We start from the raw sequence: 18290 nt of genomic DNA on the forward strand, positions 1-18290 counted from the left end.
GTGGCTTGACACAGTCCTGTCTCTGAGCTCTATGGACAATTCCTTCTACCTCATGGCCTGGTTTTTGCTCTGTCAACTGTGGGACCTTTATCTAGACTGGTGTGGGCCTTTCCAAATCTTGTCCAGTCAATTAAATTTACCTCGTGGACTCCAAGTTGCAGAAACATCTCAAAGATGGTCAAACAACATCATAATAATCATTCCTTGCTTGTGTGTCACGTGTGCAGTCAAACTCCATGCTTGCTAACTTTGTTAGCTATGTGATAAAATGATTGTCTTTGAACCCAACAACTGTTTTAAGACACATTTATCAAAGATGACTAAACATTCAATCAGTACTGAATATCCAACTTTTTGGAACAAAACGTGCTGCCATCACCAGACTGACAATTTTTAAATCAAGTTGACGTATCTATTACAGGGTTTGTAGCGTAACGCTTAGCGTCACTGCCCTGGGATATGAAGGTCTTGGGTTCGCTGACCGGAGGGGATATTTAGACAATTCCCTTTCGTGTGTAATAAACAGCAGGCTATAGGCTTATCTTAACGCAGTGATTGGTTAATGACCTATAATGTCCATTTCTATGTAATGGATGGATCATATCATTAAAAGTACCAGAGCCTACTCAGGAAATGTTTATTTTGAAGAGTATATTGTTTACAAACGGTATTTCTAAAAATAAGCTAAATAGAAGTGTTTTGAGATCAATATTTATAATGTTGAATAGATTGTGACTATTTTTATTTCAAATAGTCTAGACATACTCCATATTTGAGAGAACACTACAAGGAGTTATAATGACACCAAGATGTCTATCGTGTTACGGTTTACAGATCATAAGGGTCTTATAAGAGGTCTTAAATGGCCATTTTTAATCCTGATTTTCAAAAAAATTATTGCTACAAAGGTAAAAAGCATGTTTAACATCCTTCCACCCAATGCTGTTCTTATGTGAGAATTACAAGAACATTCTGAGATACTGAAAATATTTCTCGATGGCGTGGAATCGCCCAATAGAAGCGCTGGATAGCTAGTGAGGTCAATGTCATTGTTGCCAGTCTATTGTTTCTTTCTCACCACAGGGGTGTGTTTGCGTCTCTTGGTCTTCAGAGATTTTAAATATTGGATAAATTCCTTTTTTATTTTTTATATTTCATGTCCACAGGACATGTGAATTGGTGGTTGGCTGTGAAGTAGTGATGAAATACACAGCCTAAAGAATGCAAATGTTTAGGCTATTTTAACTTATGTTGTTGCCAAATCAGTTGATTATATCCATCTCCCATCATATAACATGTAATCAACACGGTGCCAAACAGTGAAGAACTTCTCAATGACCCGGTCTGCCTGTCTTACTCTCTGTGTTCCAGTGCTTGCAGAGCTGCCTCAACCTCAGAACCTGACTCTGCTCACCCTGAACACACAGTACGTACTGACATGGGACTGGGACCAGACGGCCACAGGCAACGCTGTTACCTTCACTGTAGAGTACATGGCGTAAGTCACCAGATGCACGCACACCACCCCCGCATACCCCTCCTACATGTCACATATGATACCATATTTCACCTCCCCCTCCTACATGTCACACATGATACCATATTTCACCTCCCCCTCCTACATGTCACATATGATACCATATTTCACCTCCCCCTCCTACATGTCACGTATGATACCATATTTCACCTCCCCTCCTACATGTCACACATGATACCATATTTCACCTCCCCCTTCTACATGTCACACATGATACCATATTTCACCTCCCCCTCCACCCCTCCTACATGTCACACATGATACCATATTTCACCTCCCCCTCCTACATGTCACATATGATACCATATTTCACCTCCCCCTCCTACATGTCACACATGATACCATATTTCACCTCCCCCTCCTACATGTCACACATGATACCATATTTCACCTCCCCCTCCTACATGTCACACATGATACCATATTTCACCTCCCCTCCTACATGTCACACATGATACCATATTTCACCTCCCCCTCCTACATGTCACACATGATACCATATTTCACCTCCCCCTCCTACATGTCACACATGATACCATATTTCACCTCCCCCTCCTACATGTCACACATGATACCATATTTCACCTCCCCCTCCTACATGTCACACATGATACCATATTTCACCTCCCCCTCCTACATGATACCATATTTCACCTCCCCCTCCTACATGATACCATATTTCACCTCCCCCTCCTACATGATACCATATTTCACCTCCCCCTCCTACATGATACCATATTTCACCTCCCCCCTCCTACATGATACCATATTTCACCTCCCCCTCCTACATGATACCATATTTCACCTCCCCCTCCTACATGATACCATATTTCACCTCCCCCTCCTACATGTCACACATGATACTGTATTTCACCTCCTACACCCAAACAGTGACTTGTCTGTCTGTTTTATTTTACCACTGAGAGTCATGATCTGGTATTAGGCCAAGACTGCCTCTCATCACTGACCCTCTCGCTCGCTCCCCAACAGGAAGTACAAGATGATGAAGAAGAAGAAGAACTGGAGCCGTGTCTGTGAAAGGACCACACACACCCGCTGTGACCTCACAGATTCTGATCTGCACTACCTGGGAATGTACGTGGTCCGAGTCCAAGCCAGCGCAGACGGAGTCAACTCACACTGGGTCTACAAAGACTTCTGCCCTGATATGGATGGTGAGAGGAATGGGAGAAGGCACACAGACTTGGGCACAGATGAAAAATAAACTAAATGAGAGCAAATAAACACAGTTGCAAACATGCACATATTTAACCTCTCTGCGGGACACACTATTCAACAGCCAGTGAAATAGAAGGGTGCCAAATTCAAAACAATCTCATAATTCAAATTTCTCAAACATACAACTATTATATCCCATTTTAAAGATGCGCTTCTCGTTAATCCAACCACATTGTCCGATTCAAAAAGGCTTTACGGCGACAGCATAACATTAGATTGTTAGGACAGCTGCTGTGTCAGATTTCAAAAAAGCTTTGCAGCGAAAGCACACTTTGCAATAATGTGAGTATGGCGCTCAGTCACAAAACCAAACCTGCCATTTTGTTCCCGTTCAGTTGCGTAATCCAAATTCACTGTGCTCGCGCAGTGAGTTCAGACAGAGTCAAAAAAGTTATATTACAGTTCGTAGAAACATGTCAAACGATGTATAGAATCAATCTTTAGGATGTTTTTATCATAAATCTTCCATAATATTCCAACTGGATGATTCCTTTGTCTTCAAAAAAGAAAAGGAACACAGCTAACTCTCACGTGAGGGCGCGCCACTGAGCTCATGTCATCTGATTCCAATGGCTCTTATTCTCTTCCCATTCACAGTAGAAGCATGAAACAACGTTCTAAAGACTGTTGACATCTAGTGGAAGCCTTAGGAAGTGCAAAATGACCCCACAGACACTGTATATTGGATGGGGAATCACTTGAAAAACTACAAACCTCAGATTTCCACACTTCCTGGTTGGATTTATTCTCAGGTTTTAGCCTGCCATATGAGGTCTGTTATACTCACAGACATCATTCAAACAGTTTTAGAAACTTCAGAGTGTTTCCTATCCAAATCTACTAATAATATGCATATCTTAGCTTCTGGGACTGAGTAGCAGGCAGTTTACTCTGGGCACCTTCTTCATCTGGATGTCAAAATACTGCCCCCTACCCAAGAGAGGTTAAACACCCACCAACACACCAACAGCCACACGCGTGTGTTGATTGAGCTTTCAGAAGTTGTAAAGGCACCCAAATCTATTGATATTAGAAAGCGGGTGGCCCGGATGAATTGAACCCTTTTTTTAAATAAAAATGGTGCAGAGATTATTGCTGCCCCTCTCACTCATATATTAAATCTTTCATTGGTGAGTAATACCATTCCTAAAGTCTGGAAAGCAGCCTACGTCATGCCTTTACTTAAGGGTGGAGATCTGTTCCAGTTGAAGAATTATTTATTTTTATTTATTTTTTTACCTTTTATTTAACCAGGTAGGCTAGTTAAGAACAAGTTCTCATTTGCAACTGCGACCTGGCCAAGATAAAGCATAGAAATTCGACACATACAACAGTCACTCAATACAGTCTTCCTTCACAGTCACTGCTGTCTTTGTCTGTTCCTAAGGCTAGAACTGAGATGGGGAAAGCAATATTTATCCCATACTGCCTTCATCCTGGAATATGCTTCGAAAGATATTAAAGTTATGGGAGTTAGTCTTTGCCTGTTTTAAGACGCTGATCGATGACATTGTTTGTGATAGCTGCAGTTGTTTCTAATCCTCAAATGTATCTGTAACTTGTGACACTTAAGCTGTGTTCGAATACTCATACTAACTGCTCTAACTGTACTATTTGTGACTTACACACACACACGCGCGCACAGAGACAAACAGTTAATCTGTCATTCACCAATAATCATTCCCAGGACTCTGGAGTTGCCTGTATGGTAACTATTGATTATTAGTGAGTTTATTTTGGTCTTATCTGTTCTTTCCCCCTGTCTAGCTTCGTTGGGCCCACCGTCCAGGGTGGAGCTGGCTCCTGTGGGGAACCTGCTGGATGTGACCATCTCTGATCCCCTGACCAGCACCCAGGGCTCCATGAAGGAACACGTCCTCTTCCTGTACTACCGCATCCTGTACTGGAGTCTCTCTGATGACCCTCAGGTACTGGCACAACCTTCTGCCTTTTTCTATGGCCTCTAAAGACTCCTGGGCCTCCCCTCAGTAAACCTGGGACTGCTATCACCTGGGCCTCCCCTCAGTAACCCTGGGACTGCTGTAACCTGGGCCTCCCCTCAGTAACCCTGGGACTGCTGTAACCTGAGCTTCCCCTCAGTAACCCTGGGACTGCTGTAACCTGAGCTTCCCCTCAGTAACCCTGGGACTGCTGTAACCTGAGCTTCCCCTCAGTAACCCTGGGACTGCTGTAACCTGAGCTTCCCCTCAGTAACCCTGGGACTGCTGTAACCAAATCAAATTTTAGTTGTCACATACACATGGTTAGCAGGTGTTAACCTCTCTAGGGTAGGTGGGACGAAATCGTCCCACCTACTCAACAGCCAGTGGAATCCCGTGGCGCGTTATTCAAATACCTTAAATGCTATTACTTCAATTTCTCAAACATATGACTAGCAAGCGTCCCACCCGTGGTGCACTCCATCAACAGCAGGTGCATTTCAAGAGCGGCAAATTTGAATCCAAATAAATGTCAAAATTCCAATTTTTCAAACATACAACTATTTTACACCCTTTGAAAGATAAACATCTCCTTAATCTAACCACGTTTTACGATTTCAAAAAGGTTTTACGGCGAAAGCATAAATTTAGAGTATGTTAGGACAGTACATTTACAAGAGTTGTGTGTAATGTTTTGTCAATTCAAAGACAGGGTCACCAAAACCATAAAACCAGCTAAAATGATGCACTAACCTTTTACAATCTCCATCAGATGACACTCCTAGGACATTATGTTAGACAATGCATGCATTTTTAGTTCTATCAAGTTCATATTTATATCCAAAAACAGCGTTTTACTATGGCATTGATGTTGAGGAAATCGTTTCCCTCCAATAACCGGCAGTCAAGTCAGCACCACAAATTAAATAATTAAAATTAGAAAACATTGGTAAAATATTATATTGTCATTTAAAGAATTATAGATTTACATCTCTTGAACGCAATCAACTTGCCAGATTTAAAAATAACCTTACTGGGAAATCACACTTTGCAATAATCTGAGCACTGCGCCCAGAAAAATACGCGTTGCGATACAGACTAGCCGTCATGTTGGGGAGATCTAAAATCGAAAATACTATGTAAATAATCCATTACCTTTGATTCTCTTCATCAGATGTCACTTCCAGGTATCACAGGTCCATAACGAATGTAGTTTTGTTCAAAAAAGCTCATCATTTATGTCCAAAAATCTCCGTCTTGTTAGCACATGATCTAAGCCAGCCGGACTTCTCGTCATGAACGAGGGGAAAAAATATATTTACGTTCGTTCAAACATGTCAAACGTTGTATAGCATAAATCATTAGGGCCTTTTTAACCAGAACATGAATAATATTCAAGGTGGACGAATGCATACTCTTTTATAACGTATTGGAACGAGGGTACCCAACATGAACTCGCGCGCCAGGTGTCTAATGGGCCATCATCGTTCCATGGCTCTTGTTCGGTCAGATCTCCCTCCAGAAGACTCAAAACACTTTGTAAAGGCTGGTGACATCTAGTGGAAGCAATAGGAAGTGCCAAAATATTCCTCAGCCCCTGTGTTTTTCAATGGGATAGGTTTAAAGGTAATACAACACATCAGGTATCCACTTCCTGTCAGAAAATGTCTCAGGGTTTTGCCTGCCAAATGAGTTCTGTTATACTCACAGACACCATTCAAACAGTTTTAGAAACTTTAGAGTGTTTTCTATCCATATATAATAAGTATATGCATATTCTAGTTACTGGGTAGGATTAGTAACCAGATTAAATCGGGTAAATGTTTTTATCCAGCCGTGCAAATACTGCCCCCTAGCCCTAACAGGTTAATCTAACCACACTGTCCGATTTCAAAAAGGCTTTACAACGAAAGCAAAACATTAGATTATGTCAGCAGAATACCCAGCCAGAAATAATCAGACACCCATTTTTCAAGCTAGCATATAATGTCACATAAACCCAAACCACAGCTAAATGCAGCACTAACCTTTGATCTTCATCAGATGACACTCCTAGGACATTATGTTATACAATACATGCATGTTTTGTTCAATCAAGTTCATATTTATATCAAAAACCAGCTTTTTACATTAGCATGTGACGTTCAGAACTAGCATACCCACCGCAAACTTCCGGTGAATTTACTAAATTACTCACGATAAACGTTCACAAAAACCATAATTATTTTAAGAATTATAGATACAGAACTCCTTTATGCAATCGCTATGTCCGATTTTAAAATAGCTTTTCGGCAAAAGCACATTTTGCAATATTCTGAGTAGATAGCCCAGCCATCACAGGCTAGCTATTTAGACACCCACCAAGTTTGGCCCTCACCAAAGTCAGATTTACTATTAGAAAAATTTGATTACCTTTGCTGTTCTTCGTCAGAATGCACTCCCAGGACTTCTACTTCAATAACAAATGTTGGTTTGGTTCAAAATAATCCATAGTTATGTTCAAATATCCTCTGTTTTGTTTGTGCGTTCAAGACACTATCCGAAGGGTGACGCGCCCGACGCGTTTCGTGACAAAAAAATTCTAAATATTCCATTACCGTACTTCGAAGCATGTCAACCGCTGTTTAAAATCAATTTTTATGCGATTTTTCCTCGTTAAAAAAAGCGATAATATTCCGACCGGGAAACCCTGTTTACGTTCAAAGACAGAGAAAATAAAAACATGGTGTCGCCTCATGCACGCGCCTCAGTTTCATTGTTCTCTGATTGACCATTATCCAAATGCGCTAGTGTTTTTCAGCCAGGGCCTGCAAAGACATCATTCACCGGTTTGCCGCCTTCTGAGAGCCTATGGGAGCCGTAGGAAGTGTCACGTTACAGCAGAGATCCTCAGTTTTCAATAAAGAGAGTGTTGAAGCCCAAGAAATGGTCAGACAGGCCACTTCCTGTAAGGAATCTTCTCAGGTTTTTGCCTGCCATATGAGTTCTGTTATACTCACAGACGCCATTCAAACAGTTTTAGAAACTTTAGGGTGTTTTCTATCCAAAGCCAATAATTATATGCATATTCTAGTTTCTGGGCAGTAGTAATAACCAGATTAAATCGGGTACGTTTTTTTATCCGGCCGTGCAAATACTGCCCCCTACCCGAGAGGTTAAAGTGGCTAGTGATACATTACATCAAGATGTGATACAGGATGCTCTCGATTGTGCATCTGTTAAAGTTTGTGTTTTTGGTGACAAGCCAAATTTCTTCAGCCTCCTGAGGCTGAAGAGGCGCTGCTGCGCCGCCTTCACCACTCTGTCTGTGTGGGTGGGCCATTTCAATTTGTCCGTGATGTGTATGCAGAGGAACTTAAAGCTCTCCACTACTGTCCTGTCAATGTAGATGGGGGGGTGCTCCCTCTGCTGTTTCCTGAAGTCCACGATTATCTCTTTTGTTTTGTTGACATTGAGTGCAAGGTTATTTTCCTGACACCACACTCTGAGGGCCCTCACCTCCACCCTGTAGGCCGTCTCGTCGTGGTTACCCTCCCTCACCATCTGGGGGCGGCTTGTCAGGAAGTCCCGGACCCAGTTGCACAGGGCGGGGTCGAGACCCAGGATGAATCATTCAAACTTCAGACGGGCATGTATATGTGGTTTCTTGAGCAGGGGGACCTTGCAGGCGCTGCAGGATTTCAGTCCTTCACGGCGTAGTGTGTTAGCAATTGCTTCTTGGTGACTGTGGTCCCAGCTGCCTTGAGGTCATTGACAAGATCATCCCGTGTATTTCTGGGCTGATTCCGCACCGTTCTCATGATCATTGCAACTCCACGAGGTGATCTTGCATGGAGCCCCAGGCCGAGGGAGACAGTTCCTTTGTGTTTCTTCCATTTGCGAATAATCGCACCAAATGTTGTCACCTTCTCACCAAGCTGCTTGGCGACGGTCTTGTAGCCCATTCCAGCCTTGTGTAGGTCTACAATCTTGTCCCTGACATCCTTGGAGAGCTCTTTGGTCTTGGCCATGGTGGAGAGTTTGGAATCTGATTGCTTCTGTGGACAGGTGTCTTTTTTACAGGTAACAAGCTGAAATTAGGAGCACTCCCTTTCAGAGTGTGCTCCTAATCTCAGCTTGTTACCTGTATAAAAAGACACCTGTCCACAGAAGCAATCAATCAATCAGATTCCAAACTCTCCACCAGAACTACATGGGAGGATCTTGTCAATGATCTCAAGGCAGCTGGGACCATAGTCACCAAGAAAACAATTGGTAACACACTACGCCGTGAAGGACTGAAATCCTGCAGCGCCCGCAAGGTCCCCCTGCTCAAGAAAGCACATATACATGCTTGTCTGAAGTTTGCCAATGAACATCTGAATGATTCAGACGACAACTGGATGAAAGTGTTGTGGTCAGATGAGACCAAAATGGAGCTCTTTGGCATCAACTCAACTCGCAGTGTTTGGAGGAGGAGGAATGCTGCCTATGACCCCAAGAACACCATCCCCACCGTCAAACATGGAGGTGGAAACATTATGCTTTGGGGGTGTTTTTCTGCTAAGGGGACAGGACAACTTCACCGCATCAAAGGGACGATGGATGGGGCCATATACCGTCAAATCTTGGGTGAGAACCTCCTTCCCTCAGCCAGGGCATTGAAAATAGGTTGTGGATGGGTATTCCAGCATGACAATGACCCAAAACACATGGCCAAGGCAACAAAGGAGGGGCTCAAGAAGAAGCACATTAAGGTCCTGGAGTGGCCTAGCCAGTCTCCAGACCTTAATCCCATAGAAAATCTGTGGAGGGAGCTGAAGGTACGAGTTGCCAAACGTCAGCCTCGAAACCTTAATGACTTGGAGAAGATCTGCAAAGAGGAGTGGGACAAAATCCCTCCTGAGATGTGTGCAAACCTGGTGGCCAACTACAAGAAACGTCTGACCTCTGTGATTGCCAACAAGGGTTTTGCCACCAAGTACTAAGTCATGTTTTGCAGAGGGGTCAAATACTTATTTCCCTCATTAAAATGCAAATCAATTTATAACATTTTTGACATGGGGTTTTCTGGATTTTTGTTTTGTTATTCCGTCTCTCACTGTTCAAATAAACCTACCATTAAAATTATAGACTGATCAATTCTTTGTCAGTGGGCAAAAGTACAAAATCAGCAGGGGATCAAATACTTTTTTCCCCTCACTGTACATGTGGCTGGCATTGATAAGGGGAGACTGGTGGAGATCTTAGAACCTAACAGTGTCACTGAGGGAGAGAGGGTACCGTATAACATTTACATTATGTCAGGATATGTTATTGTTAGCCATCAGGGATCCTATGGGAGGAGAAGAGACAGTCTGGTACCAGGCACCATGACAGCCTTGAGTTGGGGAGGAGTGAGCACTTTGGGGTAGAGGTCAGGTTAGACGAAGTGAGAAAGAACAGATATCACTAAGGTTCTGTCATTCCAACAGGGATGCATTGGCTGTTAGGTTGTGGATGAGGAGACTCAGCCTAGGAGAAAGGGTTTATTATCAGTGCTTGTGTGAAAAAAAAAAAAAACGTTTGTCCAAATTACAGCTGTAATGACCCTTTGGGAAGAATTAAACTTGGTTAAGCTTCTCTAGTGTCCATGAGTTATTTACTCTGATAAATTGGAACCTAGCACTATGCAGGGAACTGGTTGGTGCTCTGTATTCTAGAAGGTTTTGAAGTGTTCTATATTCAGATGAAATGCAAAGTTGTTGTTCTATGTTCTCTGGAACTCTTCCAGTTGAAACATCAATAACCCATCTGCTGTGTCCCTGTTTTACACCAGAGCAGATAGATGTCATTTCTAGATCATCTCTATATCCCAAACCTTTCCTGGAGTACCCCCAACCGTTCCACTCTTGTGATGCATTCAGGACGAGCACATCTGATTTAACTTGTAAAGGGCTTGATGATGAGTTCACCACTAGAATCCCATGTGCTGCTACTGGAATGGGTGAAGTAAGTGGAACGGCTGGGGGTAGTGCAAGACAGGGCAGCGTATCCCAACCCTGTCTGATTTTTAACGTGTTCTTATTGGATGTTCAGGGTCTGAAGCCTAAAGTGGTGGACTCTAGCAACAACCTGGTGACGCTGCCTGAGCTGGAGGCCTGGACGTGGTACTGTGTCATGATCCAGTCTCGCTACGACTACTACAACAAGACTAGCGGCTACACAGAACCCCAGTGCATGCAGACAGAGGGTAGGAATGAACACTTCACACTAAAGACTTGGAGATTGGTTTCCGAATTGCTTGACAAATTACCTACCTGTATATTGTGTGTGTGTAGAGATGCCAGAGAGCGTGTTTTACAGGAGCATTTACATAATAAGGCCACTAAAGTGTGACTGTCCTCGTCCTCAGGTGACACCCCGTACGGGCAGATCTTCCTGTACTTCCTGGTCTCCATGGTGGTGTGTTTCCTGCTTGTGTTGCTTCCCTCCTACACCTTCTTCAGGTTCTACAGAGTCCTCAAAAACACCTTTTACCCCTCTATCCAGCTGCCTGCACACATCCAGGAGGTAGGCCCCACAAACGCTTACTCAACAGTAAACAGCATAACAGTAATATCCAGGTGTACCGTCCATCCTCTTGGTTGGTGGGTGTATCTGTGTGTTTAAGAGTGGTTGGGATTAAGCAATGACGACCATTTTCTCTTCCCCTCCCCACCAGTACCTCTGTGACTCCTCCCCCGGCTCCGACATGCCCCGCCTCCTCACTGCTGATTCAGAGGCGGAGCTGTGCTGTGATAAGCTGACCATCTGTCCTGAGGTGGTGCTACTGGAGATACACCTCCCTCCTCCCCTCACAGCGCCCCCCTCAGAGCTGGAGCAGGACAGCGGCAGGCACATCCGCCAGGACAGCGGAGACTCCGGGATCTACTCCACAGAGGGAGGCTCCGCCCAGCAGGGTCGTAGTGGTGGGGAGCCAATCAGGAGAGACCAGGAAGTGGACTCCTGGCAGACACTGGAGCAGGTCAAGATGGATGAGATGTGGAGAGAGTCGGCCGACGAAAGAGATCTGGACGAGGGGGTTGTGGATGTGTGTGTCTGAGGAAAAATGGAGAGAGGAGAGCTGGGTAGAAAGACCATCAATGATGGTTGGCGATTGGTAATGAGGAAATTAGTGGTCGCACAGAATGTTCTCAAGTCTCCGTCTTGCTGCCTCCTCAAAGGACACTGTGAAGATGATGACGTCTGAGCCAAAGACGCATCGTCACCTGTCCTGCCTGCATTAAAGGAAAAATCTACTCCAAAACTATCTTATGATATTGTTTCATTAGTCCACTGTTGATACAGACCCAAAATGTTTTGCATGTCAACAGATAAGTTTTCAAGATATTGGACTTTCAAGAAGCAAAGTGTCACCAGATTTTAAAATGCATCATTGTGTGGCAAGTGACACTTTGCTTCTTGAAAGTCCAATATCTTAAACTTGTCTGTTGACATGCAAAACATTTTGGGACTGTATCATCAGTGTACTAATGAATCCCATGTTGCTGTGTGTTTAAGGGTGTAGAAACAAGCTTAAAAGTGTCAGATTTGGTATGGGGGCCCATTGACTTCAAGATGTCTAAAAGACCCCAGTCTGTCTTTTCTATGGCCAGGGTAATGACTGACATGTTTTAGTGTAGTTTGGAACACGTCTATCTCATCTCAGACTCGGCTGGTCCCAGCCAAAGGCGTACTTTCTGTTTCCAGTGAATTCTGAGACAGTTGGTCCATTAGCATCCTGTGAAGTGTGTGAATCCAAGGTGAAACAGGGTAGCTAGTTGTGTTTAAACAACAGGGTGTCAGTTTTAACAATTTCAATCACACAAATCAACCTATTTTCCAGTCAAGACATCTTCTTTAAAAGGAATGGTTCTGGTTAATTTATCTTCAAAACGAATCCTGTCGGGTGTGTGTGTGTGTGTGCGCCTTGGATAGATAAGACAGTACATTGGCAGCAGAGCTTTTGGTGTGTGGGCGTGTGTTGTCAGTGAAGTACTGCATGTCTGAGAGTCCCGTGTGTGTGCGCTCTTAGGATAGATGATAGACAGTACATTGGCAGTAGCGTATTTGGTGTGTGTGTGTGTGTGTTGTCAGTGTAAGTACTGTATGTCTGATAGTCCATTGTGTACATAGTTAATCCACGTAGTCCGGGTAGCCATTTGAAGAGCTTGTTTAGCAGTCTTAAGGCTTGGTTATAGAAGCTGTTCAGGGTTGTGTTGGTTCCAGACGTGGTGCACTGTGGTTGCTCGAGTCTTTCACTATTTTTGGGACCTTCCTCTTGACACCGCCTGGTATAGTGGTCCTGGATAGCAGGGAGCTCTGCCCGGGTGATGTATTGGGCTGTAATCCGTGGTGGTTTGCTAACCCTGCCACATCTGACTGCCTGTTTTTTTTTTTTTTTTTAATTATGTTACTTTTAGAAACATTTAATTAGTTTGTCCTTTTATGATTCTTATAGAATCTGACATCAGGAAGTGTCATGTTTTCTCTCTGATACCTTATTATTTGACTTCATCTTTGTTTTGAAAGGTGCTTTGGTCCGACTGTTACTGGTTGGATCCCTGAAGGTCTATGTTTATTGATGTCTCTTCCTCTTTCTGATGGTTTGTTCTCTGAGGTGGAACAACTTCCACCTAGGGCAGGTCTGCCCAACCCTCTTCCTGGAGATCTACTGTCCTATAGGTTTTCAGTCCAACCCTAATTTAACATATCTGATTCAGCTAGTTAAGGTCTTGTTGAGCAGCGAATTAGTAGAATCAGGTGTGTTTAAATTAGCGTTGGACTGAAATTCCAACAGGACGGTAGATCTCTAGGAAGAGGGTTGGGCAGCCCTGGACTAGAGGTTTTTCACAACATTTTGTCAAAGTTAAACAAGGAAATAAGCAGCATAATTTGGATAAAATGTGACATGAAACAAAATGCATCAACCAATAACCATACCTTGCATCTGTCAAAGCCTCATAACCACAGCCAATGCAAATGTTTATCGTCTATGCTTTATACCTAGCTGACGTCTGACGCAGCTTTATAATTACCTGCTGTGAGTTAAGTAGTCCTGGTGAATAGTGTTCCCAAAAAATTGTCGCATTTATATCGTTGTGCATGCTGTACAATACTGAACATGCTGTAAACTATTGCTTCCAAATGGAGTTGAATTGATATTAAAGAAAGTATCTCATCTCATACCCCTTGCCCAGGTCTTTTATTGCATACTGACACTACCTTTTTCCCAGATCCATGATGTGAGCTTGACCTCTGTTACATTTGTGAAGGAAACGTTTTATTCAACCGTGAGTAACATCCACGTGTGGCTGTGAGAGTACGTGCTGCTACATGTACACAGTCACTAACTTTTGACACTGATTTTCTGTGTAGTCTGTTTCTTTATTAATCACACTGGGCGGGAAGTTGTGAACATGCTGCCGCATGTAGGTTATTGTTAGATTCTGGGTTAAACTTGGAACATTGTTCAACTCAGAAGTATCTTATTTAAAGAGTGATAGCGACTGGTTTTTACATTCGAAGTTGATGGTTATCTGTAGGAACCAGATGGCTTTGGAATGTGTTGGCTGGACAGGAGAAAGTCACAGGATTGCTATAGCGGATACGGGTGGTGATCTGAGGGTTAGGAAAATGAGGGGTTGACGTCAGGTCAGATCCCCTTAAAGGGAGAAATTATGGTTATTACCTTTCTGTCAAACGATACTAGATGTAAGGATTGGTGAGAAGGAGTGCCTACATTTGGTGTGTGTGTATATATATTACACAGACTTGAAGTCGGAAGTTTACATGCACCTTAGCCAAATACATTTAAACTGTTTTTCACAATTCCTGATATTTAATCCTAGTAAAAATTCCATGTCTTAGGTCAGTTGGGATCACCACTTTATTTTAAGAATGTGAAATGTCAGAATAATAGTGGAGATTTATTTCAGCTTTTCTTTCATCACATTCCCAGTGGGTCAGAAGTTTACATACACTCAATTAGTATTTGGTAGCATTGCCTTTAAATTGTTTTACTTGTGTCAAATGCTTCACGTAGCCTTCCACAAGCTTCCCACAATAAGTTAGATGAATTTTGGCCCATTCCTCCTGACAGAGCTGGTGTGACAGAGTCAGGTTTGTGGGCCTCCTTCCTTTCACACGCTTTTTCAGTTCTGCCAACAAACTTTAGAAAGGACTGAGGACCAGGGCCTTGTGATGGCCACTCCAATACCTTGACTTTGTTCTCCGTAAGCCATTTTGCCACAGCTTTGGAAGTATGCTTGGGGTCATTGTCCATTTGGAAGACCCAGTTGCGAGCAAGCTTTAACTTCTTGACTGATGTCTTGATGTTGCTTCAATATATCCACATCATTTTCCTGCCTCATGATGCCATCTATTTTGTGAAGTGCACCAGTCCCTCCCCCAGCAAAGCACCCCACAACATGATGCTGCCACCCCCGTGCTTCACGTGAGGAAGAACAGATATCACTAAGGTTCTGTCATTCCAACAGGGATGCATTGGCTGTTAGGTTGTGGATGAGGAGACTCAGCCTAGGAGAAAGGGTTTATTATCAGTGCTTGTGTGAAGAAAAAAAAAGTTTTTGTCCAAATTACAGCTGTAATGACCCTTTGGGAAGAATTAAACTTGGTTAAGCTTCTCTAGTGTCCATGAGTTATTTACTCTGATAAATTGGAACCTAGCACTATGCAGGGAACTGGTTGGCGCTTTGTATTCTGGAAGGTTTTGAAGAGTTCTATGTCAGTTGTTGTTCTATGTTCTCTGGAACTCTTCCAGTTGAAACAACATCAATAACCCATCTGCTGTGTCCCTGTGTTACACCAGAGCAGATAGAGGTGATTTCTAGATCATCTCTATATCCCAAACCTTTCCTGGAGTACCCCCAACCGTTCCACTCTTGTGATGCATTCAGGACGAGCACATCTGATTGAACTTGTAAAGGGCTTGATGATGAGTTCACCACTAGAATCCCATGTGCTGCTACTGGAATGGGTGAAGTAAGTGGAACGGCTGGGGGTAGTGCAAGACAGGGCAGCGTATCCCAACCCTGTCTGATTTTTAACGTGTTCTTATTGGATGTTCAGGGTCTGAAGCCTAAAGTGGTGGACTCTAGCAACAACCTGGTGATGCTGCCTGAGCTGGAGGCCTGGACGTGGTACTGTGTCATGATCCAGTCTCGCTACGACTACTACAACAAGACTAGCGTCTACACAGAACCCCAGTGCATGCAGACAGAGGGTAGGAATGAACACTTCACACTAAAGACTTGGAGATTGGTTTCCGAATTGCTTGACAAATTACCTACCTGTATATTGTGTGTGTGTAGAGATGCCAGAGAGCGTGTTTTACAGGAGCATTTACATAATAAGGCCACTAAAGTGTGACTGTCCTCGTCCTCAGGTGACACCCCGTACGGGCAGATCTTCCTGTACTTCCTGGTCTCCATGGTGGTGTGTTTCCTGCTCGTGTTGCTTCCCTCCTACGCCTTCTTCAGGTTCTACAGAGTCCTCAAAAACACCTTTTACCCCTCTATCCAGCTGCCTGCACACATCCAGGAGGTAGGCCTCACAAACGCTTACTCAACAGTAAACAGCATAACAGTAATATCCAGGTGTACCGTCCATCCTCTTGGTTGGTGGGTGTATCTGTTTGTTTAAGGGTGGTTGGGATTAAGCCATGACAATTATCATCTTTCTCTGCTCCGCCCAGCAGGGTCGTAGTGGTGGGGAGCCAATCAGGAGAGACCAGGAAGTGGGGAGTGTCGGTGGGGAGAGAGTCGGCCGACGAAAGACATCTGGACGAGGGGGTTGTGGATGTGTGTGTCTGAGGAAAAATGGAGAGAGGAGAGCTGGGTAGAAAGACCATCAATGATGGTTGGCGATTGGTAATGAGGAAATTAGTGGTCGCACAGAATGTTCTCAAGTCTCCGTCTTGCTGCCTCCTCAAAGGACACTGTGAAGATGATGACGTCTGAGCCAAAGACGCATCGTCACCTGTCCTGCCTGCATTAAAGGAAAAATCTACTCCAAAACTATCTTATGATATTGTTTCATTAGTCCACTGTTGATACAGACCCAAAATGTTTTGCATGTCAACAGATAAGTTTTCAAGATATTGGACTTTCAAGAAGCAAAGTGTCACCAGATTTTAAAATGCATCATTGTGTGGCAAGTGACACTTTGCTTCTTGAAAGTCCAATATCTTAAACTTGTCTGTTGACATGCAAAACATTTTGGGACTGTATCATCAGTGTACTAATGAATCCCATGTTGCTGTGTGTTTAAGGGTGTAGAAACAAGCTTAAAAGTGTCAGATTTGGTATGGGGGCCCATTGACTTCAAGATGTCTAAAAGACCCCAGTCTGTCTTTTCTATGGCCAGGGTAATGACTGACATGTTTTAGTGTAGTTTGGAACACGTCTATCTCATCTCAGACTCGGCTGGTCCCAGCCAAAGGCGTACTTTCTGTTTCCAGTGAATTCTGAGACAGTTGGTCCATTAGCATCCTGTGAAGTGTGTGAATCCAAGGTGAAACAGGGTAGCTAGTTGTGTTTAAACAACAGGGTGTCAGTTTTAACAATTTCAATCACACAAATCAACCTATTTTCCAGTCAAGACATCTTCTTTAAAAGGAATGGTTCTGGTTAATTTATCTTCAAAACGAATCCTGTCGGGTGTGTGTGTGTGTGTGTGTGTGTGTGTGCCTTGGATAGATAAGACAGTACATTGGCAGCAGAGCTTTTGGTGTGTGGGCGTGTGTTGTCAGTGAAGTACTGCATGTCTGAGAGTCCCGTGTGTGTGCGCTCTTAGGATAGATGATAGACAGTACATTGGCAGTAGCGTATTTGGTGTGTGTGTGTGTGTGTTGTCAGTGTAAGTACTGTATGTCTGATAGTCCATTGTGTACATAGTTAATCCACAAGTCCGGGTAGCCATTTGAAGAGCTATTTAGCGGTCTTGTTTAGCAGTCTTAAGGCTTGGTTATAGAAGCTGTTCAGGGTTGTGTTGGTTCCAGACGTGGTGCACTGTGGTTGCTCGAGTCTTTCACTATTTTTGGGACCTTCCTCTTGACACCGCCTGGTATAGTGGTCCTGGATAGCAGGGAGCTCTGCCCGGGTGATGTATTGGGCTGTAATCCGTGGTGGTTTGCTAACCCTGCCACATCTGAGTGCCTGTTTTTTTTTTTTTATTATGTTACTTTTAGAAACATTTAATTAGTTTGTCCTTTTATGATTCTTATAGAATCTGACATCAGGAAGTGTCATGTTTTCTCTCTGATACCTTATTATTTGACTTCATCTTTGTTTTGAAAGGTGCTTTGGTCCGACTGTTACTGGTTGGATCCCTGAAGGTCTATGTTTATTGATGTCTCTTCCTCTTTCTGATGGTTTGTTCTCTGAGGTGGAACAACTTCCACCTAGGGCAGGTCTGCCCAACCCTCTTCCTGGAGATCTACTGTCCTGTAGGTTTTCAGTCCAACCCTAATTTAACATATCTGATTCAGCTAGTTAACCTCTTACATCTAGACGTTCCGCTAGCGGAACACCTCTCCAATATCCAATGATAGG

At 43.5% G+C, this 18290-nt stretch overlaps 1 protein-coding gene across 9 annotated transcripts in view; it reads left to right on the forward strand.

Moving 5' to 3' along the window:
- The window catches only part of LOC106586873 (interferon alpha/beta receptor 1a), a 36762-nt gene extending 19087 nt beyond the window's left edge, over positions 1-17675 (forward strand). For 5 of the 9 annotated variants that reach the window (XM_045707233.1, XM_045707234.1, XM_045707235.1 and 2 more), the window contains 6 exons: positions 1372-1498; positions 2528-2712; positions 4544-4704; positions 10774-10927; positions 11090-11247; positions 11399-13904. In XM_045707233.1, the coding sequence (XP_045563189.1) occupies positions 1494-1498; positions 2528-2712; positions 4544-4704; positions 10774-10927; positions 11090-11247; positions 11399-11779 (1044 nt within the window). In that variant the 5' untranslated portion in view covers positions 1372-1493 and the 3' untranslated portion in view covers positions 11780-13904. Of the gene's footprint in view, positions 1-1371; positions 1499-2527; positions 2713-4543; positions 4705-10773; positions 10928-11089; positions 11248-11398; positions 13905-16515 lie in introns of those variants that run through there. The other 4 variants (XR_006761913.1, XR_006761912.1, XM_045707230.1 and 1 more) reach the window with 4 other exon arrangements.
- The last annotated feature ends 615 nt before the right edge of the window (positions 17676-18290 follow it).

This window comes from Salmo salar, chromosome ssa25 (genome assembly GCF_905237065.1).
Source record: "Salmo salar chromosome ssa25, Ssal_v3.1, whole genome shotgun sequence".
NCBI classification, from domain to species: domain Eukaryota; kingdom Metazoa; phylum Chordata; class Actinopteri; order Salmoniformes; family Salmonidae; genus Salmo; species Salmo salar.